We start from the raw sequence: 27,464 nt of genomic DNA, 5'->3' as shown, positions 1-27,464 counted from the left end.
AGCAATGGGCCATCTTCAATGCAACCCACACTCATGGTACTGATGTTTGCCGTCTTCCTAGCCGACTACGAAGAGAACGAGTTTGTGTGCATCAAGTCTGCATGTATGAATGATCAGCCTGCATGCACGCATCGAGCCCACACGGCAAGAGGGGCGGCATCTGCGTACGGCATCAGACGCAGGGACGAGTGGACAGTAGTCGTGGTAGCTATAGAGAGAGTCGAGCTGATATGGGTGGAGTATATAGTACAGATGTTATTACATGTATATGTGACCTAGTTACAAACTATTATACATGTGAGCCGCCCCCCCGCCCCCGCCGCCTACCTACCCCAGCTCTCCATTGCATACACAGGAACAGGCAATAACAACGAACATGTGCCTGTGTGGGGTTCGTGTCTTGGAAAAGGCTTCATTCTACCGCCTCTTAGCTATGCTTGGTACCCACCCTCCGTTGGCTAACAGCTGGGCAAGCCTCTAACGTCAACGCGGGGTTTAAACTTCGATAGTTTGTACCCAACGGCAACGCGGTTCATCACATTGGGACTTGGCATGCACACTTTCCCCCTTCGACCCCTAACCCCCCCAATGCAGTCCAATTCATCTCTACGTACAGTACGCCTTGTCCCAAGAGCCGGAGCTAGATTCGCCGCTTCGTTCATATATGCCGTTTACGGCAGTCAAACCCTTCTTCAGCGTGCCGCTGTAGACTAGACTAGACTGAGAAGCTTCCTTGTACATGCAACACAGCACAGGCAAAGGGTGTCTCAGCGACTACCGTAGCTCGACGCCTAGTCTCTGTACGAGAAGGGCACATAACCGATCGTGCATTTCGTTGGTCTCGTCGTTGGTCAAGGTGCGCTCCAGACTGCGGTAATTGATGCGGTAGCACAAGCTCCTGCGGCCAGTCTTTGGGTGCACGAATTCATCTGTCAGACGCACGTCTTCGACCAAGTCGCCGCACACTTCGCGCGCGATTTCCATGACGTCGTTTTCGTGGAAGGATTGCGAGGGGGATAGGGGTGCGGGGACGGCGGGGGGGATGGGGGTTGCAGAGGCAGTGTCTTCTGTCATGGCCGTGTTTGCCACGGTTGTAGATGCAGATGCCGTTGGCGATGCCGGTGGATGAATACCGGCTGCACCACCCGCAGCATTAGAGCTAGAGCGAAGCCAGAAACTCACGTCCTTGAAGCAAGCGGGGTATTTGCTAAAGGGGACGAAGCGGCGAATCGGCTGGTTTTCGCTGAACTGGGAGAGGAAGCGCGGGTCTTTTGACCAGAAGAGACGGATATCAGGAATGGAGTAGAGGAGCATGGCAATGCGTTCAAGGCCAATGCCAAAGGCCCACCCTACTCTCTCGGGGACGGAGGCGTTGTTCAATATGGGCTGCGAGACGATACCGCTACCGAGCACTTCGAGCCAGTCGCCCTGCCAGAAGACTTCGAGTTCCCAGCTGGGTGAGGTGAAGGGGAAGTAGGCTTCCACCCACCGGACACGGAGGGGTTCGTTGTCGGTATTGGGTGTCTCTGCATCAGCGGCACTTTTGGCTGCTCGGAAGACGGCGACAACCATGTCTTCGAGGCTTCGTTTCAAGTGTGCTGCGATGGCTTCCACTTCGTCGGGAGAGTGTGAGGCTTGGAGTGGGTTGCGCTCAGGGTGAAATGCTGGGTTGGGATCTTCAATGGCAATGTCATGTTTGGGAATCCTCTCCACATCCTCCCAAATCACTTCAGCGAGTTTCCTCCCCTCTTTCTCTGCTTGTGCTCGACTCCAAGTTCGAGCGCCTTCCATCTGGTGGAAGACGGGATAATGGCTTCGATCCACGGCATCTCTTCGGTACACATCTGCACTGATGAGGTATCCTTCACTCTCATTTTGGCGGAAGATGTCAGCCTGGTGCGCTGAGGTGTGTGTCCGCAACACAGTCTCCTTATTCAGGTAGTACGTGTCTGTCCGGCTTCGTCCGACATGATCCAATGGAAAGCCCAGCGAGTCGAAGTTTTGACCAGTAGTGACAACTGGGAAGAGGTGGTTATGAGTGTGGTAGCCTGGGAACCGTGATTCGATGAGTTTGCGTGTAATGGTCAACGGATGATCAGGTTGAAGATGAAGGCGTCGAGGCACTGCAGCTAAAATAGACGAAGGTGTGTTCATCCATTCATCAGTCCTGTACCTTCTCCCGCTTACTTGGACCTCGTTTGGTGATGTTTCTGGGATGTGCTTAGTGAGTGCATCAGGCATTGGTGTCTACAATAGGGTCAAGATGGAGGAGCGGCACCAATTGACCATGCTGTATAAGAGTCGCATGTTAGGCTTCAAGACTAGTAACACACGACGAGCCCATCCTCTGCAAGTGCGGATACATGTATTGCTGAATCAATGTGCATGGAGTGTTGTTCAGGTTGATGATCACATGACGAGGACATACCGGTACCAGAAGAATTCCACCTCACAGCCCATCGCCCATACCCAGGCCTCAACAACGGTTTCCTCTCTGCAAACAACAACCCCCGACTCCACTGACGGCACGTGCCCGCCGTAACAAACGCTATCCGCATGTTGAGCTGAACAAGGGCTGTGATATGGATTGCCCGATGGCCGTTGCAAGCCTTCGGAAATCCGCCTAAACGCGCCAAGCCACGGACAGCTTTTATAACCGAGCGAGTAACCTCGCCCAGCGAATGACGTCCCGTCGCAGCTGGCGGTCAGTTGAGTCGCAAAATATTCGGCGTCTTATCAACGACCGAATGACACCAAAGTCCTTCACGGCGCAGTAATCCAAGGTCGACGGCGCATCTCCCCTCGCTTTCTCACAGCCATATAGCCACTGTACCTTGTTTTGCCCCCCAGTCACTCGTTTGTCACGGCCCACTACGACATACATGCAGCTTCAGTATACACACCCGTGTTACGACTCAGAATGGCGGTGCTCACGAAAGATGTGAGCATGAAGGATGCGCGGAAGAGCGAGGATGTGAATACGAAGATTGGGATCAGGAAGGCGCCGATTAGTTATCCATTTTGGTTTGGAGGCAGTGCGAGTTGCTTTGCGACGGTGTTTACACATCCGTTGGATTTGGGTGAGTAGTTGTGTCACAATTGAGCTACTTGTGCGAGAGAGGGAGGAGGGGGAAAGGGAGAAGACATTGAGCTGATACGATGGATTGTAGTCAAAGTGCGGTTACAGACGCAAGCCGCCAGTGGAGTGAAATTGAACATGATACAAATGTTCGGACATGTCTTGAAAGCAGATGGAATCTCTGGACTATACAAAGGCGTACGTCTCTCATCTATAAGAATCCCCAGCTCTACACAACCCCAATCCCTCGAATATCATAACCCACCAAGCTCACACCTACTTACCACACCACCAGCTCTCCGCCGCCCAACTCCGCCAACTCACCTACTCCATGACCCGATTCGGCGTATACGAAGACCTAAAATCCCGCTTCACAACCTCCGACTCCAAGCCGTCCTTCCCCACCCTCGTCGGCATGGCCTCGCTCTCCGGCCTCCTCGGCGGCTTCGCCGGCAACCCAGGCGACATCCTCAACGTCCGCATGCAGCACGACGCCGCGCTCCCGCCCGCCCAACGGCGAAACTACAAGCACGCCATCGACGGCATCCTGCGCATGAGCCGAACCGAAGGCATCGCCAGTCTCTGGAAAGGCGTGTGGCCCAACTCCTCGCGAGCCGTCCTCATGACCGTCGGCCAACTCGCCACCTACGACGGCTTCAAGCGCTTACTCCTCGACTACACGCCCCTGACCGATAACCTAACCACCCACTTCACCGCCTCCTTCATGGCCGGCTTCGTCGCAACCACCATTTGCAGCCCCGTCGATGTCATCAAGACACGCGTCATGAGTTCGCAGGATAGCAAGGGCTTGGTCCAGCACGTGTCGGAGATTATCAAGGCCGAGGGCTTTCGCTGGATGTTCAAGGGCTGGGTACCCAGCTTTATCAGGGTTGGGCCCCATACCGTGCTCACGTTTTTGTTTCTGGAACAGCATAAGAAGATTTATAGACGGGTTGCTGGGGTGGATGGGTCGGGTTTGTAGGATGGAAAACGCTTGGATAGAGGGAGGATGTGCACAGAGCGAGAGCGCGAGGATTCCAAAAGAAACAAAAAACAAAAACAAAAGAAAATAGACTCGGATACGGCATTTACTTGGAGTTTCTTGCTCTGGACCTTTCCCGGTTGATTCCGCGTTGTCGCTGCCCAAAAAGTTGCATTCCAAGGGCGTTTAATTTTTTTTCCAACGGGTAGAAGGGTTTGGTTGGGGAGTCAGTCTGTTGGGAACATTTTACATGTGCTAGGTAGATAAACGAGTGTACATCACGTTCGTAGGGTGGCAGGTTGGTTGTGCATAGGCATGAGAAGCATGTGATGTGGAACTGTGTCTGTTGAGGTATGAGAGATATGAATAAGGTAAGCAGAAAAGAAAGAAATACCAGCAAGGAAGCAAAACAAGCAAAACCCCTTCATTATTGCAAGCTAGTAAATACCACCAACATATAATTATACACACTATCCATCCTCATAAAATATACACACCCTCGCCCACACGAGAATCTTCTCATCCCCACCCCCATCAAACCTTTTTCCCACTACCCACAAACGAACCTTCAATCCGCCCCCTCAAAGCACTGATAACTCCACACCTTATCATTCCAGTCCCCCTTGCTCGTAGTCCTCAGATCCGCGTTACCTGGGTACGAGAGGGAGAGGACATCGCGGCCGTCTGCAAAGAGGGCGTCACAGTAGGCGTTGCTGTTATGGGAGACGTTAGTGGGTGTGTGGGATGAGAGGAGAAAAGGAGGGATCATAAGGGGAGAGCGGGTTGTATAAAGCAACAAAAGGATGGAGCAGGAATAAGAAGAAGGATAAAACGAGGACCTACGCATAGAAAATACAATTAAACCCCATGTCCGGCCCCACACTCGACGCCTTACCATCCAGCGTGGTACAGGATGACGGGGAGCCACCGAGTGGGGTTGAATAGTGGATGCATGAGCCTTCCCAGTTGATGTCTGAGCAGATGTAGATCTGTGTTTATATGTGAGTACAAGTGTAGGGGACAGTTTGGGTGGTGTTGACACATGCCAAAGAAAAGGAAAAAACAAAAACTTACACCAGCCAACCGACTAGGCGTAGGCATACTACTCTCCGTCCCCGTCGCACTCACGGTACCCGTCCCGATAGTCATAGTATCCAGTACAGTCGTCGTGCTAGCCTCGAGCACCGCCGTCATAGTGGTTGTAGCCGTCGACGTCATGTCCACTGTGAGGGTTGCGGAAAAAGAGGACGCCGGCGAAGACGATGTGAGTGTGTCGTTTGCTTCGGCAGATGTCAGGGCGGCGGCGGGCGTGTAGATGGTGGTGAAGGAGGTGACTGTGAGGGTGGAGACATAGGGACTGTAGCCTTGGGCTGAGTAAAAGGGGGCAACGGCGGCGGCGGTGTGGGGAGTGTTAGGTGGGGAGGGGATTGCGAGAGCCGCAGTGGAGAGGAGGAGAGTGAGGAGAGTTGATGTGAACATTGTTTCTGTGAGTGTAGGTTGAGAAAGGTAGTCAGCCGTGTGAGGAGGCAAAAACTGGAATTTAATAGCTGTGATCTTAGGGTGCAAAGTGATCGAGATGGAATGATTTGATTCTTCTTCAAAAATGAGCCATGCTCTCTTCCTCTTTATACCTCTCTCAAATCCTTCTCGCAGTTCACAAAGAAGCAAGGCGGGCAACTTGGTACTCTCTGTCAATGTTGACACAGAACGACTACGACCATGGTGGTGACCAAAGGAACATCAACAGCCAAGCTTGATACTCGGCTAATTCAAGTTGTGCAACCGGTAACCTCGTTACACGATGATCTTGCTGCACGCGATTGACCTGCATCCAGGCTGCGCGCCTTTGGTGATATGTGAGACTGGAACAAAGGCCCGGATAGAGAAAGTGTGTGAGTGCGGTGTCAGTCCTAGTTGCTCTCGTGACAGCGGATGATGGCGCAGCGTCGTAGGCGCGCCCTAGGCTTTACATGTTGAGACGGCTTCAGGCCCACGCAGGCGGACGTATCACCCACGGGTTTGCCATGGACTCTCTTCTTTTAAGTTTGTTGATTTGTTATTTGTTGCACACCCGGATAAGGCGCGTCATGGCAACGTCTCCTGGCACGGCGCAACGGTTGAGTGGATGAAACGACAAAGGGTTGGATTATGACGCCCTTGCTGAAAAAAAGCCGGGATCTCTCAGAACTGGATGAGGGGTATATCGTAAACAATACAATTACGAACCAGCAAGGTGGTATCATTTCGCTTTCCAGAAAATCATATCATAACAATGCGCTGAACTCGATGCTGTGTTGCGAGCCAGGTACTGCAAAATTTCTCCCTCAGTATGCAAGTTGACGCAATCATACTCATGACGCAGATTTGACTGGTGCATCTTGGCTTTCAGGCTCATAACTTGTTTCTCCGAGCATGTTCGTTGGGCCAGAGGCTGTGGGGGTAGCGGGAGCAGCGGTACTGGGACCTCGAGCCGCTGCGGCGTGTAGTCTCTGGTCAAGTGCTTTCAACGCCAGCGCTCTTCTCCTCTCTGCCTCGGCGCGAGTGCCCCCTCCTCTTCCTCCTCTGCTATTGGGGTTCATTATGCTGGGCAGACCGCCCTCGGCGCGAGCATTGGCTTGTTCGTTGCCAGCATCAATGTCCTCGTCTGAGAATGGGGTGCATACTTTGAGCGAGATAAGAGTGTTGTACACGCCGTCTGCCAGTGTTCCAATGGGAGTCTGGAGTGGCTCGGGAAAGAAGTGGGCGAAAGAGAAGGTGTCCGAGGCATCGCCGCGGATGACGGAGCCGTCGCCAGTGGCGCTCGAGGACAGCGAAGGGCTCAAGCGGTAGAAGCGAAGGTAGATCCAAGCGGTAAGGAAGCCAAAGTAGGCCAGGAACATGGCCGTCTCGGTGCCAATGACGATGCCCGAGACTGTGTTGGCAGCGAGGAAGATGGCGGGAAAGTGCTTGACGCGCATGCGAACAAGGCCCTTTGCGATGGCGACTGTGTGTTCGGGGACAAGCTGCTTGAAGGCGACGAGGAAGCCTGCTTGGATAGCGATTGCGCCCGAGATGGTGGTGAAGCTATTGGTGGGGGTAGTCAGCACTTGAGAAGAGGGCAACAGGTAGGCAGGAAGCGGGCATCGTACAGCATGGAGTCCTTCCTTGTCAGCAGATAGCCGGCGATGTAGAGGAGGAAGGTCAAGATGTTGGGGACCATGGCCACGAAGAGAATGAACTTTGTGAATTCCTGAGAGCCCCATGCGCGCTCGAGGTAGCGGCCACCATAGAAGATGGTGAGGCCCGAGGTAGCTAGGCCCAGTAGGTTCTGTTCGACGACGGTGGCCAGGGCAAAGACCCAGGGGTAGATGATGGACTGGCCAGGACGGATGGTCAGGAAAGGCACGCCTTCGCTGACCAACAGAGGCTGCACCGTCTTGACTACCGAGTGCGGCCGTATAGCGAAGTTGAGGAGGGTGAAGCCCACGACGGCGGCGAGCAGGGCGCGAGTCAGCGGGGGCAGATTGATTCTGGCCATGATGTCGCGGTTTCGTCCGTCGTCGTCGTCGTCGTCGTCGTCGTCGTCGTCGTCGTCGTCGTCTTCTCTGTTGGGGGGACCAAGGGGGTAGCTACAGTGGCACTGGCACAGTCGACGAAAGAGGGTGGACGTTGTTGTCCTGGGCGGTCTAGGTCTTAATTTCGGCCTGGGGGTTGTTGTACCTACGTACTAGAGTACGTAGCGATGGCATACCCTTCCTCCCTACTGTACCGACTCTACTGACTGGGGGGGGGGCGGGTTTACATAAGGTATCGGAGGTCGGCGGTGGGTTTGGGTGGAGTCGCTGGAAGTGTCTTCGGCAAGGGGGGAAGGGAACAATTCTCACAGATACAATACCGTATATGTACAAGCCCCGCGTTGCTTATTCGCACTGCAGGTGGGCACCTTACTCTTTATAGGGAAGGAAGCTTGGCTAAGAATGTTTTGTTCACCAATCACCATTGCCTGTCCGTGCATTAGCTGACTGTTACCCACCTTTTCTGGCACAGGTTAAATTACATGGTAAGAGCCCTGAGCCATCTGCGAGATCTAGCCCCACTTTATGACCTGACTGTTGTATACCAATCGATACGGCTCAATGGTACAATACAATCAATACAGTACACGATAGACTAGGCTGATTAGCGGCCTGGCCAGGCTAGAGTAGGAGGCCCAGGAGGCTACTCGAGAAGGCTACATTTCGTACAAAGGCTTAGCAGGCCATCGGACTAAGTGGCCTAGGGCGACGTTTAGCTGCAAAACTGCCCCAGGCTGCCCTGTGCCCTAACTTACTTGACAAGCTGAAGTCCATTGTCGACCATCCAAGAGACAACCCGCCCAGACAGCCAGACAGCCAGACAGCCAGACAGCCAGACAGCCAGACAGCAGACAGCCAGACAGCCAGACAGCCAGACAGCCAGACAGCCAGACAGCCAGACAGCCAGACAGCCAGACAGCCAGACAGCCCATCCCAGCAGCCAACAACACCGCCCACGCATCGCCTCTTGTCCACGATCACGACGACCACCGCCGCCGCCCACCCGCCACTTGTTCGCTGCCCGCGCTTTACCTACTCCGCCTGACGCGCAATCAGCCATTCCCCGTGCGGCTCCATAACATCCCTCCCAACTGGGGACGCATGAAGCGGGCCCAGAATGCGCCATGGCCGAGACTTTGTCCAGCAACATCGTGAACTATCTCGGCATGCCAACCCCTTCCTCTCTTCCCCTCCGTTGCCCTCCTCAATGCGCTCTTCTAACATTGTCTCTAGTATGGCGCTACCTCCAGGAGGCCGGCTTCGGTAATGCGGCCCTGCAACTCTCGCGCTGCTGGATTCGCGACCCCGAAACCCTGCCCTTCGCACGCAACGTCGAGCCGCACACGCTCATCCGCCTGCTCCAAGATGGCATGTGCTTCGACCAGCTGCAGGCAGAGGCATGCAACGTAGGTGCACTCGATTGATGGCGGGGTAGCTGGCGCTGACTGGGACAGACTGAGCCGCGATATAGATTCGGCGCAGACCATGGACGTCCTTACTCTACCCGCAACGGAGCGCTCTTGACCCTTGACAAGGGCATTCCCGCCCATGAGCTGGCCACAGAGGCCAATGGAGCCGTGCAAGAACCCGCGCCCAAAAAGGGCGTCAAACGGAAGAAGGCCAAGCCCACAAACGGCGTCGAACCGCGACAGGACCAGCCCGAGCTCAATGGCGACGCAATGGAGATCGACCATCAGAATGGCACTGTCCACGCCACCAACAGCCTGAGGGCTGAATCGGAGCCCATTCCTTCCGAAGCCGAATCGCCCACAGTCACCGACATCCCCATATCCACCCTGAGCATCGGCCAGGACGCGGAAATACAGACCGAGGTCATTGCAGATCTCCATGCCAACACCGTCTTCCTGCCACGACAAAGAGACAATGACAGCGTCGTCGAGCACACCTCGTGGGGCCCTGCCGAGTCGCCCGTCCTGCTCGCCGCCGGCAAGTCATTGTTACAAGTGCACGTCATCGACAAGGAGCCCAGCGACAGACAGGACGACCCGTCCATCAGGACAGCCGACGTTCACCTTCCAGTGAACAACTTTGAAGTCACCGCCCTCTGCTGGCATTCCCAAGGCGAGATCACAGTCTCTGTCCGAGAAGAGTGCTTCAATGAAGTCGGCGAGAAAATGATGATGGACAAGCTCATCAAATTGATAGACGGTGGCCAAACCTCACAGGTCATCTCGTCCACGGCTGGTCTTGTCAACACACTTCGCTGGAATCCCGAAAAGGAACTGCTCTTGTCCATCTCAACCGACGGAGAAAAGGGATCCATCAAAGTTTGGAAAAACGAGAGCGATTCCATACCAGCCTGGACCGAATTCACAGACACGGCCATTTTCGACGCCCTGTGGATCAGCGACTCGGCCTTTGTCGTCTGCGGTATCGAGCTGTTCAAGATCTTCGAAGTGAATGATTCACTAACGAGCCAGCGGACCCTCGACACACGCGTCACATGGGAAACTGTCAAATACGACGCGGGCTCCGGCATCCTCGCGGCGCATGGAGTCGAAGGCCAGACCAGCTTTCTTGGCATCCTCCATCCAAACGATTCGATCAATCTTCAGACGCACGAGTATCCCGATCAATACCTAACCGATATAGACTTCCGAAGCAGGAAAACGCACAATGCACTCACCAACGGTACCTCTATGCCATCGACACTATTGGCGACAAGTTCCATGTCGGGAGCGACGCGCATCTGGGATGCCAACGAGCCGTTTCAATGCGCAAAGAAGCTGCCGACGACCGATGGCGCTCAAGCCTTCAAGGTTGCCTTCTCACCAGACGGAGTGTTGCTAGCAGCAGCAGGCCCAGATGCGGTGACGGTGTGGGATGTTGAGAAGAGAGAGGTCCCAGTGGCATTGTGGCGGGCAAAGGACTGGCCCATAGACAAGTGGAATCCCAGCGTAGATGGCGAATTCAGTCTTGGTTGGGACCCTGACAGTTCAAGACTGTCGATTGCTCTCGGAAACCAGGTGAGGGACTTGGAGGGAAATTAGATGCACTACTGTATCATTCATTGCTGACATGGCACAGATCGCAGTCATCCCAACTCCGAGGTAGGACGAGGAATTGCATCTCCACCGACGCGAAAGACAGCTCGGTGGCCTAACCCCCAGACTTTGACTTGCACATCCATCACGCGACGACAGATCTAAGACGATGTGGGCGGACGATGAATCAGAGCTTTGTCATGCCGGCCACAGCAGACGGTCTACCCGCACCAGAGTTATGCGACCGGGGGGAGACGGAGTTTGGCGGCCCTTGATGCAATGCAACCGGAAACGGAGGCACGATTCCGCGGCCTTGGAGTCGAAGGCGGGGGCGACAATGTGGAGTTTGGGGTAGGCGTGCGGAGTGCGCCTCGCCTCTGATAGGCTGACGGGGGGGGGGGGCAGCCATTGCCTCCCCACCGTCTTTCGAATCCGTGCGGGCCACCACCTTAACTCCAAGATCGCCCTATTGGGCACTTTGTGTGCTTCGGCAATTGTCTAGGTACCATGCGGTATTGCGCTTGATCGTGAGGGGGCATAATGCAAGCGACCTTTAAGATGGCTTCGGCCTCGACATGGTTGTTTGGCTTGGTCGATACACTCGTCGTCGTCGTCGTCGTTGTCGTCGTCTTATTCGCGCCCTTCTTCTACTGTTCTTCGTTGTGCGACACCTATTAAGTAGCGCACAGCCTTGTCTGGATAGGTTTTTTGAGAATTGGATTTGGTTAAACAAAGTCTGGGTAGTTGTGCCCTACGTCATGTCCGCTGTGCCTAATCTCCCGTCCAACCTACCTGGACTGCATGATCGTGGCACTCGCACGAACGGTGCTGATGTCAACCATGTGCGTACCAATCGACCCGTTCATGGTAATGGGCCAGCGCGGTCTTTCGAGATCAACGATGCTCCAATAGAGAATCAGAGACCGATGAAAGTCATTGTGATTGGCGCTGGCTGGTCAGGTATCTATTGCGGTATTCGCATCCCAGAGAGACTGCGAAATGTCGAACTGGTCATCTACGAGAAGAATGCCGGTGTGGGTGGGACATGGTATGAGAACAAGTAAGCGAAAGTTTGGTTTCTCAAATGTCGCATTGGAGGCATTCGGGTTGCAGTGTACAGACGACTTACTTCTACAGATATCTTGGTTGCGCCTGCGATATCCCTTGCAAGTACCATGATCCTCCATGCATACCCGCGCACGACTGACTGGAACACAGCACACTCATACCAATACACTTTCGAACCGAACCCAGACTGGTCCTCTCTCTACGCCCCAGCCGCAGAAATTCAAGCCTACCTTGAGCGCGTAGCGACCAAGTACTCTGCAACTCGATTCATCAAGCTTCAGCATGAAATCATAGGCTGTCGGTGGGAGGATAAGACCGCAAAATGGCATGTCAGTGTCAGGAATCTGGCTACGGGCGCGATGTTTGAGGATTCATGCGATGTCTTGATCTCTGGGAGGGGTAATTTGAATACACCGTCATGGCCCGACATTGAGGGGCTCAAGGAGTTCAAGGGGGAGGTTATGCATTCTGCCACATGGAATGAGAGGTTTGTACTTCCCGTGATGAACACAAGACTTAGGTTGAACACCTGAGCGGGCTATATTGACAACCACCAGCTACGACTTCACCCACAAACGCATAGGAGTAATCGGTTCCGGCTCCTCCTCCATCCAGATCGTACCCTCTCTCCAGCGACTCCCTGGTACCCACATTTCCACCTTTGTGCGCAGCAAGACCTGGATCTCGCCGCCATTCGGTGCAGAATTCTTCTCCAAATACAACTTTGCATCTTCCACTGTTCCGCTCGAGCTACGTGAACGCTTCAAAAATGACCCCGAGGCATATCTCAAGTTCAGAATCAGTGTCGAGCAGGACGGAAATTCGATTCACGCTGTGACGATGAAGGGCACCCCCGCGCAGATTGGCGCGAGGGACGCATTTTATGCGCACATGAAGGAGAAACTAAAGAGCAAGCCGGAGATCTTCCAGGCGCTGATCCCCAGTTTTTCCCCGGGTTGTAGAAGATTAACACCCGGGCCCGGCTACCTCGAAGCCTTAGTCCAGGACAACGTAGCTTTCATCACCTCCCCCATCACCCACATATCCGAGACGGCGATTCACACCGCCGACGGGCAAGCACACGAAATCGACGCCCTAGTCTGCGCCACGGGCTTCAAATCCAGCACCGCGCCGCCTTTTCCCGTAACCGGCATGCACGGCCTCTCCCTGCAGGAAAAATGGTCCCAACGCGCAACTACGTACATGAGCCACAGCATCTCGTCATTCCCCAATCTCTTCACCATGCTCGGCCCCAACTCTGCCATTGGCACCGGCAGCCTCACGCACATGATCCAAAACGTAGGCGACTACATCATCCGCTGCATCCGCAAGCTGCAAAAGGAGAATATTGCGGCCATGGTGGTCAAGGAAGCGCGCGAACGCGACTTTATAGAGTATGTGGATCGCTACTTTGAGGACACGGTGTTTAGCGATGAGTGTAGGAGTTGGTATAAGAATCGGGGCACGGGTGAGGTGGTTGGACTTTGGCCGGGGAGTACGCTACATTTTGTCGAGGCATTGAGGAGTGTGAGATGGGAGGACTTTGAGTATGTTTATGTTGGGGAGTTGGAGGGAGAGGGGGAAGGGAGTGGTGAGGGCAAGGGCGGGAAGAAGCAAAAGGTCAATCAACTCGCCTGGTTGGGGAATGGGTGGAGTATAAAACAAATTGAAGAGAGGGATTTGGCGTGGTATTTGTATCCGGAGTTTGTGGATGGGCCGGTTGCGCCGTTGCCGGAGGAGAAGGAGAGCTTGAGGATCAGGCCGTTCTCGTATTGAGTGGGTTGGCGTGGGGTGAGAGGTGAAAGTCTAATGGGTATGTACGTATATGTAGATTTAGAGAGCTGAGAAATGTTTTATGGCAATGGTTGTCTTTTGAGAGATGTACTTATGATTGCGATTGCTCACCTAGTGTGCCGTGAGGCAAAGGTTCTTAGTCATTCAATGTATTTATGAGAGCGTTCTATATTTTAAGAAAATTCTTTGAAGCAGTTTTAGGGCATCTTATATCTCATATTTAGATATCGTTAAAGTCATTGCAGATCCAAACGGATAGACCCCAGTCGCTTTCACAAGACAGCCTCAGAAGCTGGGGAAGGATGATGCCTAATGAGGTTTAGGTAGACGCTTTGTGGGGAAAGCCGAGGCTCATTCACATGTCGTCGCAAGGGAAGCTGTGAACACCGACTTGAGCCTCAACCTACAAGGTCCTTGCCAGAGAGTCGTCCAACGTGCAGCTTCCCACCGTGCAACACACACTCACAGCCACGTCCCTTGCCACCAGATTCGGAATCCCCGACCATCGCATTGCGACCGCGTATCGCGCTGCCTGAACAACCGCCCACACGAATGCCTCTCCCACGGTAGCCATGGCCGTCCTCTCGAAACCCTTCTTCAAGCAGCGCCTTACCACTAGCTCTGCAAAATCCATCGTCAACGATCTTACCAGCCTCTACCTTCAAAACCGCACTAAAATATCCCGTGCCGTCTACCTCACGCTCTTCGTCACCCTTCTGAATCGCATACGCCATGCCATTGCCTCGCAAAAAGAAGCCGCCTCGATCCGCCGTGCCTCCAAGGCTTCGGTGTCGAAGAAGTCATCCGGTGAAGGCGAAGCCACGGGTCACAAGAAGGTCGAGCTGAATCGCGAGTTCTTCAAGAACCTCCTGCGGCTGCTAAGGATATGTATACCGGGGTGGAAGAGCAAGGAGTTTAGATTGGTCATTGGGCACACCATCTTCCTGGTGCTGAGGACGATGATAAGTTTGTATGTTGCAGAGCTCGATGGCAGGCTCGTCAGTGCGCTTGTTAGGGGGCGCGGGAGAGAGTTCATGGTGGGCTTGGTATGGTGGATGGGCGTTGCTATTCCAGCGACGTTTACGAATAGTATGGTATGTTGTGGGGATGGTGGCGTTTATTTGAGATCGGAGCATGTGGATGTACTAATGCGCGCAGCTCTCCTACCACCAGTGCAAGCTGTCGTTGCAGTATCGAACGCGCCTTACAAACTACATACATTCAAAGTATCTCTCGCAAATGACCTTCTACACCCTTTCCGCCCTCGACGACCGCATTTCGAACGCCGACCAGTTGATCACTGTCGACGTTGCCAAATTCTCAAACTCTCTCGCGGAGCTATACTCCAATCTCGCCAAGCCAGTCCTCGATATGATCATCTACAGCTACAGCCTTTCAAGAAGTGTCGGTGGAGAAGGCCTGTTCTTCATGTCATTACTGGTACAACTATCTGCCAATGTGATGAGGGCCTTGACGCCTCCCTTTGGGAAGTACGTTGCGGATGAGGCGAGACTGGAGGGCGAGTTCCGATTTCAGCACAATCGATTGATCGATTGGAGTGAAGAGGTCGCGCTTTATGCCGGTCACGAGGCGGAGAAGGACACACTGGACAAGGGATACTTCACACTGATTAAGCACGTAAACAGGATATTACGGAAACGCTTCTATCACGGTATCATGGAAGACTTTGTAATAAAGTACTTCTGGGGTGCGCTCGGCTTGATGCTCTGCAGCGTACCGGTGTTCTTCAAGGTGCCTGGGACAGGTGGCAAGACCATGGGGGACAGAACAGAAAGTAAGTTTTGACGCATTGGGGAGGGCTGGCTAAGGGCTATTGACTGACTTCACAGGCTTTGTCACGAACCGCCGCATGCTCCTCATGTCTTCTGACGCGTTCGGTCGCGTCATGTTCTCGTACAAGGAAATCACCGAGCTCGCTGGCTACACGTCGCGAGTCTCCACTCTCCTCGAGGTAATCGACGACATTCAAGCCGGCCACTTTGAGAAGAAACTCGTTTCGTCTGCGGACATTGAAGAAAACGCAGCGGTGCTACGAGGACGAGGCAGCGTGACAGAAGGCCCAGACATTGAATTCGTCGACGTACCCATCGTCTCGCCCAACGGCGACGTCCTCGTCCGCGCCCTCTCCTTCTCCGTCAAGCCCGGCGACCACCTCCTCATCGTCGGCCCCAACGGCTGCGGTAAATCCAGCCTCTTCCGCATCCTCGGCGGCCTCTGGCCCGTCTATGGCGGCACAGTGCGCAAACCGCCGTTTGACGACATCTTCTACATACCGCAGCGGCCCTACCTCTCCCGGGGCACCCTCCGCCAGCAAATCATCTACCCGGACAACCTGCGCGAAATGCACGACAAGAACGTCACAGACGCCCAACTCCTACAGATTCTCGACTCGCTCGACATTGCCGCCCTCGTCGACCGCCCCAACGGCTTCGACGCCGAACAAGCGTGGGAAGACGTCTTGTCCGGCGGTCTGCAGCAGCGTGTGGCCATGGCCCGGCTGTTTTATCACCGCCCACGCTACGCCATTCTGGATGAGTGCACGAGCTCGGTCACGCTCGAGGTTGAGCGGGTCATGTATGAGGGCGCCAAGCGGTTGGGGATTACCCTGATGACGGTTAGTCATCGTCGTAGTTTGTGGAAGTATCATACGCGCATCTTGCAGTTTGATGGACAAGGTGGGTTTTATTTTGGGCGGTTGGATGCGGAGAGGAGGGCTGTGCTTGAGGAGTGAGTTGAATTTTTCTTTTTGTTTTCATTGTTGAATCCGCTTGCGCCCCCTTTCTCGCTTCTTCGTTTTCTTCCTGTGCTGTGGATGCAGCATTGTTTTGTACAGGAATGGTTGGGGTGCTAACTGTGTTGGCTAGTGAGAAGGAGGATATCGAATTGCAATTGCGAGCGGTACCGGACATTGAGCAGAGGATTAGAGAGTTGACGAGTGATTAGTCGGCATGTTTTTTTCTTGAAAGAGGTTGGTCAGGCAGACGGATTGGGTGCAGAGGAAGAAGAGGGAAGGGGAAGATGCGGACACACAGGTGAGGCTTTGCCATCTAGCCAACTGTACGATTTACACGAGCACGTCTGCATCAGCCATGTATACTTTTCATCCAAGGTCATTTTTTCTTTACACTTGCAAAACATGTATTGATACCTCACATGACACAGGTGGCCTTCATCTTCCATGATCTTCTGCAATAGACCACACTCCCACGTCATGTCATTGCCTATTGCGGCAGCGCCGTATATATTACGCCATTTACGTACGATAGCTCGCGTAGGATTATGTTTAGTGGTACTGGTGGGGTGGGTCGACGAAGCTGAGGCAAGGAGGGGATTTTGATTGGGGGGTTGGTGTGGTTGTGAGGCGTTGGTGTGGGGGCCGGGTGGGGGGTGGTGGGGGGAAATGGGGTGTTGTGGAGTGAGAAGTGGGATGGTGTGGGAAAATGGCATGGGAAATGGGGTGTTGTGGAGTGAGAAATGGGATGATGTGGGAAAATGGCATGGGAAATGGCGTGCCCGTCATATGCTTGCAGATACAAATGGCATGTCTTGGTAGGAAAGGGGATAGTGCTGCAGTACGACCGCAAGGCGCATTCGAATATTCTGGTATAGATGTGTTGTCACAATCCCAAAGAAAAGGAAAACAGCTGTTGTGACCCGCCTGACGGATGACGATTGGTTAGTTGTGGGCTGATTCAAAGGTGACGTACATTGAGTACCGGTAAAGTGTGTAGAGGAAACAAGGAAAGTGGTTTGATGCTCAGAAGTAGCCTCAAGCTAGATAGAAAAGGTCGAGCACGTGCTGTGGCGCTGGAGCTGTGGCTGGACCCTGGAGCTGTGGCTGGGCACGTGTTGCGCAAGCACTGGTGCCATGTTTGTACAACTGTAGTGTAGAGGGCTGCAGAATGGTCTGCAGTACTCTAACATAGGGGACTGCATTTGAAATGCAAGCTTTGTGTTACCAGTACTGCTGTCCATCTAAAAAAGAAGAGTCTTGTAATTCCATTCAATGCTGGGCAATACGGGAAAACGCAGTGGCAAGAGATGCCACTTGGAACCTTGGAACCCCGAAGAGCTATGACAAGCCCTAGAGGTACCAGACTGTCGCCGTTCCACGGTTGAGCCGCACGCTAGCAGGGCTTAGCGGCGGCTAGACCCGAAGGCGTCATGTTTGTTTTGCTGTTTAGCGAGGCTAGGGCGGACAAACATGTGTTCTCACGTGACGCTCTTGGCAGGCGCCCCCGCCAGCGTGCCCGCCTTTTAAGCCGTCCTCGCTCTCTCTTTCCTTTCTTCTTCTTCTTCCACAACACACTTGTGAAACGCTTCATGACCAACGCAAGTTCCGCAATCAGTTACATCTGCTCAATTGCTCTATTGTCATTGCTCTACTTCACCAGTATCGCCTTCTCCATTACAACTGTTTCTTGTTTACAGCAGCTCGTCGACGCGTCGCACCTGCTTCAGCCACCTGTCCTCTTTCTCCAAACAACACCACAACACGTTCCTGCTTCCGCACAATTCATCAGCATTGATCCTGGATAGTACCCAGTTGTCATGTCTCAATTCAGAATCGGCCAGACGGTCGAGACATCTGCAGGACAGCAAGGCGTTGTCAAGTATGTTGGGCCCATACACTTTGCAAATGGAACCTATGTCGGCATCGAGCTTGCCACGGCAGACGGCAAGAACGATGGCTCTGTCCGGGGCCAGCGTTACTTCACTTGTGCAGAAGACCATGGCCTCTTCGTGAAAAGCAGCAGTAACCTACGTGTTGTTCGTGCAGCGGCACGGACTAGGTCTGCAACTTCCACAACTGCCACCACCGCCTCCACCTCCACCACCATCACGACGGCGACGCGTCGTCCTTCCGTTACACGAGTAGCACCAAGGTTATCTACGAATCAAATCGAGTCGCTACAGACTCGAATTAAACACCTCGAAAAACAACATTCGGAGGATCAAGAATGCATAAGGGAATTGGTGCTCGCTAAAGAAGAACGGGACCGGTTTAAAAATCTTCTGGAAAAGCTTCAAAACAAGTGCCAAGTTCAGCACACGGAACTTCAAGAGTTGAAGCAGAATCTCAGAGATGCACAGAACGAGCATGAGATCCTCACAAGGAATACCCAAGAGAATGAGATCACACTGGAGGACGCTCTTGTCGAGAAGGAAATGGCACAGCTTCGTGCCGAGACTGCTGAGGCGGAATTCGAGTCACTCCGGTCCCAATTGCAAGAGCGCGATGAAGAGCTGGAGATCCTTCGCCAAGAGGCTGAACTCTACACTGCGGAAATGACGGAGGAAGAGAGACAGGAAGTTGGATACTATCGACTGCAGCACGACAACGACCGCATGAGAGAAGCTTTGCTGAGTCTGAAGGAAATGACGGAGGAGAGGGAGCAGGATCTGAAGAGCAGAATCGATAGCTTGGAGTCTGATCTCACCAACCTCGACGCCTACGCACGCGAGAATGCTTCTCTTCAACAACGCGTTACAGACGCTGACGCCATCATCGATGATCTAAGACAACGTCTGGAGGCCGCCAGCGAATGGGAGGACATGATGGGAGAAATATCAAACCAGAATCACGATCTCCAAGATAGAATCGCGGAGCAAAACCTACACATCCAGGACCTCGAGAACATCAGGGAGCTGAATGATGAACTCGAGGTGCAGCATTTGGAACAACAAGAGGAACTGCGCGCGGAGCTTGATAGTAGAGACATCGAGCTCGCAGAGCAGGCCCGCCATATCGTCGAGCAGAGCGCCATCATTGCCGACCACGAAACCCTCATCGCCAAATTCCGAGACCTTGTCATCGACCTCCAAAACAAAGCTATGGATGCCGAGTCTTCCAAGACCATGACGGAGGCCATGGTCAGGGATACCACTGGGAAGTTCAACGAAGTCATGGACGTCAATCGCCAACTCCGCACCGCCACAGTACAGTCTACCGCGAGGAAGATTGATCACGACCTTGCGAAAATGGAGCTCGACTTGTCTCGCCGGGAGACTGCTCTCTGGAGTGAGGGTGCAGGAAGGGAGTTCATCATGGGCGAAGCGAACCAGGCGTACGTTGTGACGAAACGATTGGACACCAAATGCAAAATCCTCAAGGAAGCCTTGTTCAGTACTCAGAAGCAGATGAGCCATGGTGGCCGATTGGACGATGCATATTCCCAACTCAACATATGTGACGCGACTGTTCATCTCAACAATATTGAAGACCGCAATTGCCGACTTCAATGGACCATGCATACCGCCTCTCTCGCACAATTCACTGCAATGGGTTCAATCTACCAGGACTTGCTCACTCTCGAACAAGTTCTTGATGAAGGCTTGAACTCCGTGAAGACAGACGCTATCAACTTTGATGAGCTTCCTAGTTCTCTGATGCGATCGAGCAGGACATATGAAGCAATTCTCGCTAGTCAGCACGAGATACTATGTACCAGGCCCGAGAATGAAATCTCGGCGCGTGCTGCAGCCTTTGAAACCCGGCTCTGGTTCATCAAGGAGGTGTTTGCAGTGCTCACCTGGGCGCTTGCAAAGGTCCCCGACAGCGTTCAGCGGGAAATAAGGGATGTCCAAGAAACTCTCAGGGAACAAATCAACAAAGTTGACATCACGTATGAACGTGCTCGTAAATTTGCAGAGACATTACGTGCCCTTCGACAAGATGGGCTATATTGCCCAATGAATCAAAATAATTTGGAAGAGCTCGCAGAATTCGAAGAGAAAATCACCAACGCTTCCGGTGAGACGTGCGAGTTTGCTCGAAAACTGATTGCAGAGCTCATCACGTGTTCCACTTCCGCTGCATCCGAGACGGTCGACAGTAACGTTGCTCACGAAGCTGGCAAGGCCATTGTGCGCCTGCAAGATGCGCAGAGCGAGTTTCTCTGGAGTTCTTATATTGGATTGTTGTCTGGCAGCCTCGACATTTGGATTACCCAAGTCTCATCACTGTTGTACTGCGTCGAAATCCCTCAAGGCCCCACACCGTGGGCTCAGAAGGCAAAATTGCGCAACGAGGCTGTCAAGCTGGGTGAAGAGCTGGGACGACAGCTAGATGAAATGAGGGCGGAAAGGAGAGCGACGCTCCTGAAGATACACGAACGTGAGGAGATCATCGCGACGAAGGACCTCGAGATTGAGCATCTCATGGCTAAGAACCGAGATGCGGCTACCAAGGCCGAGGCTGTGGACACACTAAAGGCTCAGATCATGGAGCTCGAGGATAAAATCACCGATCTCCAGAGGACCCAGGAATCGCAGTCGCAAATCATACGCGAAGTCGACACCGAGGATATGGACGAAGCCACCCTCGAGGCGAGAGTAGTGGTAGATCCACTGCCAACCTATGCCGAGCCTGTAGAGTTCCCGTTGGGGGATTCCCACACACCGCCAGGCATGGCCATCATGTTGGAGGCATTACAAAATGAAAACCACTGGCTTCGTCAACGTGCCTACAAGGATCAGTTTGAAAACAACTTGCTCGACTACTTCTACAAGCTAGGCGGGCCGCGTTCGAACATCTCCTACCGGTCTACCCGATCTATGATGTTGGAAGACATGAGCGACGATGAAGATTTCGCGACTCCCCCTGTTTCACCGCCTCTGGCAGCGTCCACGGCTTCACCCATCAGCCTTGAAGCTATCCAGCTTAGCTTGGATGGCAGGCAACATGGCCTTAAGGAGGCAATTGAGGCCCGTGCATGGCTCACCACAATCGCGGAAGAGGAGGATGACGAGAGCGTCTTTGGTTAGTTTTATTGCCCTTGAAGGGGTGTCTGTCGGTTTCAGTTGGTCGGGTATGGAGGCTCTGCCTCTTGGATTACACATGGGAGTTCTGGTCTGGTTATTGTTGCATTGCAGGCCCCATGGGCGGGGTTTTGGGATGTCTTTTTGAGATCCGCCGTGTAGGCGTAGATTCCCTGGCGTTATTTGGTTTTGTTGTTACTGCTTCTGTTTCTTGTACTGTTTCTCTGTTTCTTGCTCTTGATTTGGATTTTTGTTTGTTTGTTTGTTTAGTTTTTGCTTGCTTTTTAGTTTTGTTTTGTTTTGGTTTTCGAAATGCACGTCTTTCTTGTCATGGTGGGCGCGTTTGTGTTGATGCTGGTTCTTGAGGTTCTCAAGTTCCAAAGGTAGAGTTTCTCGGTCCCTTTCTTGCCTGCTTTCTCTGCGTATACCCCACGGCATAGGCATGGTGTTTTTGTTTTTTTGCGTCATTTGAATTCCGCGAATACCCCATGTGTTTGTATGTTGGGTGCCTCTTGCACCTTTTTGTATACGACTTTGGGAAAGCATCATGGTTATCCAGGCAGTCGGCATAGAGTAGCTGTTGTCATAGCTTGACGGAAAATGGCCTATATAAACAATACCGAGCCTGAATTTCCTGCCTCTCTCCTTCACTCCACTTTGCTGCCTACCACACCAACATCGTTCTCCCATTCACCAGCCCCTCCAAACTATCATTCGTCCAGCCTGCTAATTCTTCCAGCTTGCCATCTTTTCCCTTCTATCATTTCTTCATTCTTCCATCTATCTATTCATCTTTGCATGTCGAGGCGCTGGGGAGCTGGATGGGTTTGCTTTTTTTGTTTGGTTGATTGGGCGTTTGTCGTTTCTGCGCTGGTGCGATAGCTGGAGCTTGTATGGCTGCTGGAACGCGTCATTCTGACTGTTGTGTTGCCATGGGCAGGATCAAGGGGGATAGACTGGAAGGTGGGAGGAGGGGAAGCAGGGGACGGGGCGAAGGGTATCACCACGGTGTTCAGGGAAGAAATTTACACTTTGACTTCTGTGAGTGGACTACAATGCTACTTCTAGACTTGTCTGATGGATGGATGATTCTAAAAAAAAAAAAGTCTTGATGATTGCTGTCGGTAGATGCCTCTTCAACTACCAGGTCCACCTTCCCGTGTACAAATGGACAACACAACAAACGTCTAGCAAAAACGCCACAGGTCAGTCATAACTACGACTTCAGCACACTATCTCGCCAACCCTATATAGCCTTGCCATTCTCCATTCAATCTACCGTACCCCAATGCGGAGCGCCTTCAATCGCAGGCCTCTCCTGCCTCAACCTCGCATGCAACTTTGCACTCTCATCCGCCGACTTCATCACCTCCTTCTGCCTCGCCACATTCCGCTCGTACACATCCTCCTTCTCCTTCAACATGCGCCGCTCCACGCCCGCCCGATGCTCAAGCTCGCTTCTCCGCTGCTCCACCATCTTGGCTTCGGCCGCCATGGCCGCCCCGGCCTTGCGCTCCTCATACGCCTGTCGTTTGGCGGCTGCGTCGCGCTCCTGCTCCATGACCAGATTGTGCCAGGCCACCTTCTCGGCGCGCTTCATGCGCTCGGCATCGCGCACCCTTTGCACTTCAAATTCGTGTTTTTGCTGCTCGAGCGCCTGCCAGTGTTGCTGGGCTGCGGCGGCAGCGGCCTGCTCGGCTTCTTGGGCTTCGCGACGCCGCCGCAGCATGTCGCGGTGCGAAGTCTCTTCTAGGGTGCGTGTGTGCTCGTGGGTTTCTTTTGCGTGGCGGAGGGATAGTTCATGCTCTTTTTGTCGGTCGACGAGGCGGGCTATGGGTGCAGGAATGCCTGTTGCGCCCACGGGCTGGAGCGCGGTTTCCGAGTAGTATTTTGGCTCGCAGGCCTTGTCGCGCAGGAGGGAGAGCAGTTGCTGTTTGACCGGGGCTCGGCTGGGGGATGCAAGTTTGTCGACGTAGGAGAGGGGTGAGTACCAGAGCCCTGAGGCGGGGTCGCGGTACATGTGTTTCTCATCGTTGAGATGCTGCCATGTTTCTGTTTCGAGAAGGGCTTCAGTGATGGGCAAGGCGCTGTAGGCATTGTCCAAAGCGAGGACGACGGCTGCCTTCTCATTTCTCGCCCTGAACGTGGGACTTGCACCACGATCGAGCAGCAACCTCATCATTTGTCGTACCTTGGACCGCTGCGCACTGGTCTCTACTTGGGCATTCAAACACAGCTCGCCCAGTGCGTTCCTCCCACCATGCAATCTAGATGGGAAATTCGGATCATGTCCATTTTCGACCAAGACCTTCGCAACATTAACATCCAACTCTCTCGCAGCCTCGTGCAAACTCCCATCGTTTCTCAAAGCCCGCGGTGCCAGTATCCTAGCAGTCGCATCGCCCGCTACACTACCACTAACGAACAGTAGTGCAGATCGATTCGACCCGTCCCGGGCATCCGCATCCGAGCCTCGCTCCAACAGCGCTTGTATGACTTCATGCCGGCCATCCCGTGCGGCGAGCATGAGTGCCGTAGTCTCCGAGACGGCCGACGCGGTCCTCGTGGATGCCCCGGCTTGTAAAAGGGCCGTGATGACTGCATCGGAAATACGCTTTTGCGGTTGTGCGAGAGCCCAGAGCAGTGTGGGGGCGCTTTCGGCTGAGCCGCTTGGTGTTGCGGGGGAGGCAATTACGGTGGGCGTGGAAACATCAGGGTTGAGCCCGTGGGCAAGGAGCACATTGATGAGAGATTCGTTCCGTGGATGGTGGTACATTGCCAATACGAGAATTGGCGTATCTGTACCATGACGGCTGTTATCCAGCTCGTCAGATGTGCAGCCATGTGCAAAGCAAGACTTGATAGAGAAGATGATGGCTTCTTCTGACATTTTAGAGCGAAGCAGTGCAGGAACAATGATGGCAAAGTTTGGCCGGTGAAGTATCAGCTTTTCGAAGGTTGCTACATCTTGCTTCTGCGCTGCGAACACGAAACATGCCCCATCTGCGACATTCACGTTGGCATTGTGCTGCAGCAACAAATCCACCAATGAGTCTATGTTCTGTCTGCTGTCGTCAGCCAGGACGGAGCGCAAAGCTGCGTCGATAGCCGGCGGCTCCACTCCACGACTAAGCAAGTCTTGCGCAATCGTAATAACGCTCTTTTCAGATTTGCTGATGCTGTCTACGGTCTGGTCAGAGAACAGCGCGCGAAACGCTTTCGTGACGCTAGATCGGGATGGTTGATGATTCCCACTGAGAAGTAATGTCGTTAGTGAACTGCTTCCCGAAGCAACAGCAATACCCAAGGCTTCGCCGTCGTTGTAACTCACAGAAGCTCCTTGTCCCAATAGCAACTTGGTAGCGGTGGTATCCTTGGTAGAAATGACATTCGTGACTTCGGAAACAAGTGCCTGGTCAAGAGCCTCCTGTGTGACGCCTATTTTCAGCAGGACCTCGAGGATAGGTGCCTTTTGGTTACAATCTTCCAGTGCGACGGTGTATTCAAACGCAGGTGTGATGAGCTTCGGACTGGCGTCTATGAGACGCCGGATAATGTCAATGTTCCTCGGGCCCCCTTTAATACTGATTCGCAGGGCCTCATGCGCTGGTGCCTCCTCGAGACCATTCACCAACAGGATCTCGATAATTTCAAGCGTGCGTGAATGCCTCGCACCATTGGAGTCGAACGACAACGGAAGAGCCAACGAAGTTGTCACAGTTCGTGGTTTCATACTACAAACCAATCGCACGAGAGCGACATCTTTCTGTGTGACTGCCAAGGAAAGTGCCTTTCCGTTTGCGAAATTGACGTCGGCACCTCGCTGGACAAATTCTGTTATCAAAACATCATCTCGTGCAGACGAATCGTCCATGACAGCGTCAACAAGAGCTTGGCTGACTTCAGGACCTTGTGCGCCGTGCTCCAGTAGCAACATTGAAACCTCGCGTCGGGCAGATGGTGTGTATCCGTGGCGTAGAAGTGGAAAGGCCGTTGCGAGGGCCTCAGGAGAAGGACGAGACTTGAGAAGCATACGCAAGCCTGGAATGTCCTGTCTCATGACTGCATGATTGAGAGGGCCCTTGGCGCTCAAGTCCATCGGAGCTCCAGCGCTGAGCAGAAGTTCCAACAGCTGGGCATCGCCATCTTCCGCTGCTCGGGTGAGCCATTGTCCAAGTGGTGGCCCTGTTGCACCTTTTTGAATTAGAGCTTGAATGACGCGGAATCTATCTCCTTGTGGAGTGTTGGTTGGTAAGACAGTGATTGCCATGGACGCGTGTGATGATGATATGTCAGTCTCTAGGATTGTCTCCACCAGAGGCCAATTGGCGTGCTCGATTGCAAGCATGAGACACTGTGCATCGTGTGCCAGAGTCGACACACCATAGCTGATCATCATCTTGGCACCCGCTGTATCATCGTGTCGTGTGGTGCTTATCAGAAGATGAGGAAGACCAATGCTGTTGGGCGGAAGTCCACAGCAGAACAAGAGCTGAAGATACTGAAGCGTGGCTGGACGTGTGGGCAAACGCATTGTGGTGTCGAGTAGTCGCTGCAATGTAGGCGGTGTTAGCGGTATTGGCCCAGAAACTAATGTCACTGTCATTTTATAGTCTTGCACTCCAATGGATGTGTTGAGTGCACTTGAGGAATCGAAGTTGGGATCGGCTCCATTCGCTATCAGCAGCGATACAATTGGGTAAGACTTTTGCTGTACAGCTGCCGGAAGGCATGAAGAGACGATCTCTGAACGAAGCGATTTCGGTGCTCTCAAAAGCAGTCGTACATGATTCTGATCCTTGGATCGGACGGCGTTGGCCAGAGCATTCGGAAAGTGGTTAAGGTCGGCTCCGTAACGTAGGAGTTCTTGTATGCAAGCTTGATCGTTGGCCGTAAGAGCAGCCTTCAACCCTTCATTCAGCGTGATTTGATCGGCTCCAGAACTGGCGAGGAGGTTGACGGAGTCTGCTCTTCGCACTGAGGCGGCTTGTTGGAGGACCGTGCTTCGTCGGCGCAGGCTAGTATTTGGCTGATTGCTCTTCCTCTTCTTCTCCGGTGTCTCGATGATGTTCACCTTGGCCCCAAGACTCAGAAAGGCCTGTACAAGACCAGGGCCCGTGGTAGGAGCGCCGATGACGGAGGACAAGGCCTGGTCGAGCTCGTCTTGCGAGAACAAGGCGGCCTCCTGGGCCTTTTCTTTTTCTTTGGAGCTTTTGAACATGCTCTTCAACACACTCTTGTGTTCAGGATTCTTGGCTCTTCGCTCAAGCAGTATGTTTCTCGCTTGCATGCGGTCCTCCTCACTGGCAGAGACGATAGGTTGGCAAGGTGCTGGCAGACATGGTTGGCGGGCTTGTTCGGGAACGACACCCGCATTTCGAATCAAGTCTTCCAGACTAGCTCTCGACTGCTGCATTGTGAGAGGGCTCTCTCTGGAGTTGACATGTCTATGTCTGTGAAGAGGAAAGGGCAGCTGATGCCTCACGCAACCAAAGTGCCTGGTGCGCGCGACGAGGTCGTGGCGGACCGGCAACGCGTGTAGCGGAAGGCAGTGCTTACCGGTACCGGTACCGTACTTGCCACGGGGATGCAGCTAGTCTGCTTCCGGCCGCGGCCCCCAACAGGCCAAAGCGACCCTCCCCCAGATTCTCCTCCCGTCTTCCTCCTCAACCCTCAGAACTACTCTACGGTCGTCGTACACTCTCTTTATTTCAGGCCGGTCACCGATGCAGGCTCGTCACTAAGCTCCTGGAGACTGCTTCATCCTCGTTTGACCGCCTGGTCGAACTGGGTCACCTGATCAACTTGACGCCGTAGAGAAAAGACCGCTCCACCACGACAGAAAAGACGGCTGCATCCGTTCACGGCTGAATAGGATGCACATGTACAATCAGGCAGCTGTTGCGATTGTTTCATCATGGCTGTACTCTAGTACACAAACTACACATGGTCCCCGCACTCCTGTTCGGCCGCATATAGGCTCTCCACGTTTCAAACGTTGCCACAGGTTCTGCAGGTACTGTTTCAAGATCGGACTCTCAGAACCCTACAGTCCGACTTTCAACATCAGTTTCCCCTTCAGCTCCCATTCTAGCCATCCAATCGTCAATTCAAGCGAAGTACTATCATCAAATCAGAACTCCTGTCGCTCGATACCTTCATGTCGCCTCCCCTTTCTTGGTGAGGAAATGAGACGCTAA

At 53.4% G+C, this 27,464-nt stretch overlaps 10 protein-coding genes across 10 annotated transcripts; 5 read left to right on the top strand and 5 right to left on the bottom strand.

The window, feature by feature from the left end:
- Positions 1-774: 774 nt before the first annotated feature.
- IAQ61_008930 (uncharacterized protein) lies at positions 775-2,241 on the bottom strand (the record flags this gene model as incomplete). Its single annotated transcript, XM_003836522.2, has 1 exon — positions 775-2,241. The coding sequence occupies one exon, from the start codon at positions 2,239-2,241 to the stop codon at positions 775-777; it is 1,467 nt and encodes a 488-aa protein (XP_003836570.2).
- Positions 2,242-2,920: 679 nt separating this feature from the next.
- On the top strand, positions 2,921-4,061 carry IAQ61_008929 (uncharacterized protein; the record flags this gene model as incomplete). The annotated part of the gene is made up of 3 exons (XM_003836521.1): positions 2,921-3,080; positions 3,171-3,277; positions 3,375-4,061. The coding sequence occupies 3 exons, from the start codon at positions 2,921-2,923 to the stop codon at positions 4,059-4,061; spliced, it is 954 nt and encodes a 317-aa protein (XP_003836569.1).
- A 515-nt stretch (positions 4,062-4,576) lies between these two features.
- On the bottom strand, positions 4,577-5,540 carry IAQ61_008928 (uncharacterized protein; the record flags this gene model as incomplete). Its single annotated transcript, XM_003836520.2, has 3 exons — positions 4,577-4,774; positions 4,905-5,050; positions 5,136-5,540. The coding sequence occupies 3 exons, from the start codon at positions 5,538-5,540 to the stop codon at positions 4,630-4,632; spliced, it is 696 nt and encodes a 231-aa protein (XP_003836568.1). The 3' UTR covers positions 4,577-4,629.
- Positions 5,541-6,412: 872 nt separating this feature from the next.
- Positions 6,413-8,547, bottom strand: IAQ61_008927 (uncharacterized protein; the record flags this gene model as incomplete). Its single annotated transcript, XM_066098182.1, has 4 exons — positions 6,413-7,124; positions 7,190-7,760; positions 7,947-8,043; positions 8,371-8,547. 4 exons carry the CDS (start codon positions 8,545-8,547, stop codon positions 6,413-6,415), a joined length of 1,557 nt encoding a protein of 518 aa, XP_065951821.1.
- Positions 8,548-8,739: 192 nt separating this feature from the next.
- On the top strand, positions 8,740-10,690 carry IAQ61_008926 (uncharacterized protein; the record flags this gene model as incomplete). Its single annotated transcript, XM_066098181.1, has 4 exons — positions 8,740-8,779; positions 8,849-9,021; positions 9,070-10,602; positions 10,664-10,690. 4 exons carry the CDS (start codon positions 8,740-8,742, stop codon positions 10,688-10,690), a joined length of 1,773 nt encoding a protein of 590 aa, XP_065951820.1.
- A 688-nt stretch (positions 10,691-11,378) lies between these two features.
- IAQ61_008925 (uncharacterized protein) lies at positions 11,379-13,464 on the top strand (the record flags this gene model as incomplete). The annotated part of the gene is made up of 4 exons (XM_066098180.1): positions 11,379-11,680; positions 11,758-11,786; positions 11,839-12,175; positions 12,246-13,464. 4 exons carry the CDS (start codon positions 11,379-11,381, stop codon positions 13,462-13,464), a joined length of 1,887 nt encoding a protein of 628 aa, XP_065951819.1.
- Positions 13,465-14,054: 590 nt separating this feature from the next.
- Positions 14,055-16,446, top strand: IAQ61_008924 (uncharacterized protein; the record flags this gene model as incomplete). The annotated part of the gene is made up of 4 exons (XM_003836517.1): positions 14,055-14,576; positions 14,641-15,277; positions 15,333-16,230; positions 16,368-16,446. The coding sequence occupies 4 exons, from the start codon at positions 14,055-14,057 to the stop codon at positions 16,444-16,446; spliced, it is 2,136 nt and encodes a 711-aa protein (XP_003836565.1).
- A 1,608-nt stretch (positions 16,447-18,054) lies between these two features.
- IAQ61_008923 (uncharacterized protein) lies at positions 18,055-21,270 on the top strand (the record flags this gene model as incomplete). Its single annotated transcript, XM_003836516.2, has 1 exon — positions 18,055-21,270. One exon carries the CDS (start codon positions 18,055-18,057, stop codon positions 21,268-21,270), a length of 3,216 nt encoding a protein of 1,071 aa, XP_003836564.1.
- A 189-nt stretch (positions 21,271-21,459) lies between these two features.
- On the bottom strand, positions 21,460-21,708 carry IAQ61_008922 (uncharacterized protein; the record flags this gene model as incomplete). Its single annotated transcript, XM_066098179.1, has 1 exon — positions 21,460-21,708. One exon carries the CDS (start codon positions 21,706-21,708, stop codon positions 21,460-21,462), a length of 249 nt encoding a protein of 82 aa, XP_065951818.1.
- An 826-nt stretch (positions 21,709-22,534) lies between these two features.
- IAQ61_008921 (uncharacterized protein) lies at positions 22,535-26,680 on the bottom strand (the record flags this gene model as incomplete). The annotated part of the gene is made up of 1 exon (XM_003836515.2): positions 22,535-26,680. One exon carries the CDS (start codon positions 26,678-26,680, stop codon positions 22,535-22,537), a length of 4,146 nt encoding a protein of 1,381 aa, XP_003836563.1.
- Positions 26,681-27,464: the final 784 nt, after the last annotated feature.

Source organism: Plenodomus lingam, assembly GCF_022343315.1.
Source record: "Plenodomus lingam strain CAN1 chromosome Unknown contig_5, whole genome shotgun sequence".
Lineage (NCBI taxonomy): Eukaryota > Fungi > Ascomycota > Dothideomycetes > Pleosporales > Leptosphaeriaceae > Plenodomus > Plenodomus lingam.
The sequence above is the reverse complement of the archived record's forward strand: the minus strand, read 5'-3'. Positions and strand labels throughout refer to the sequence as shown.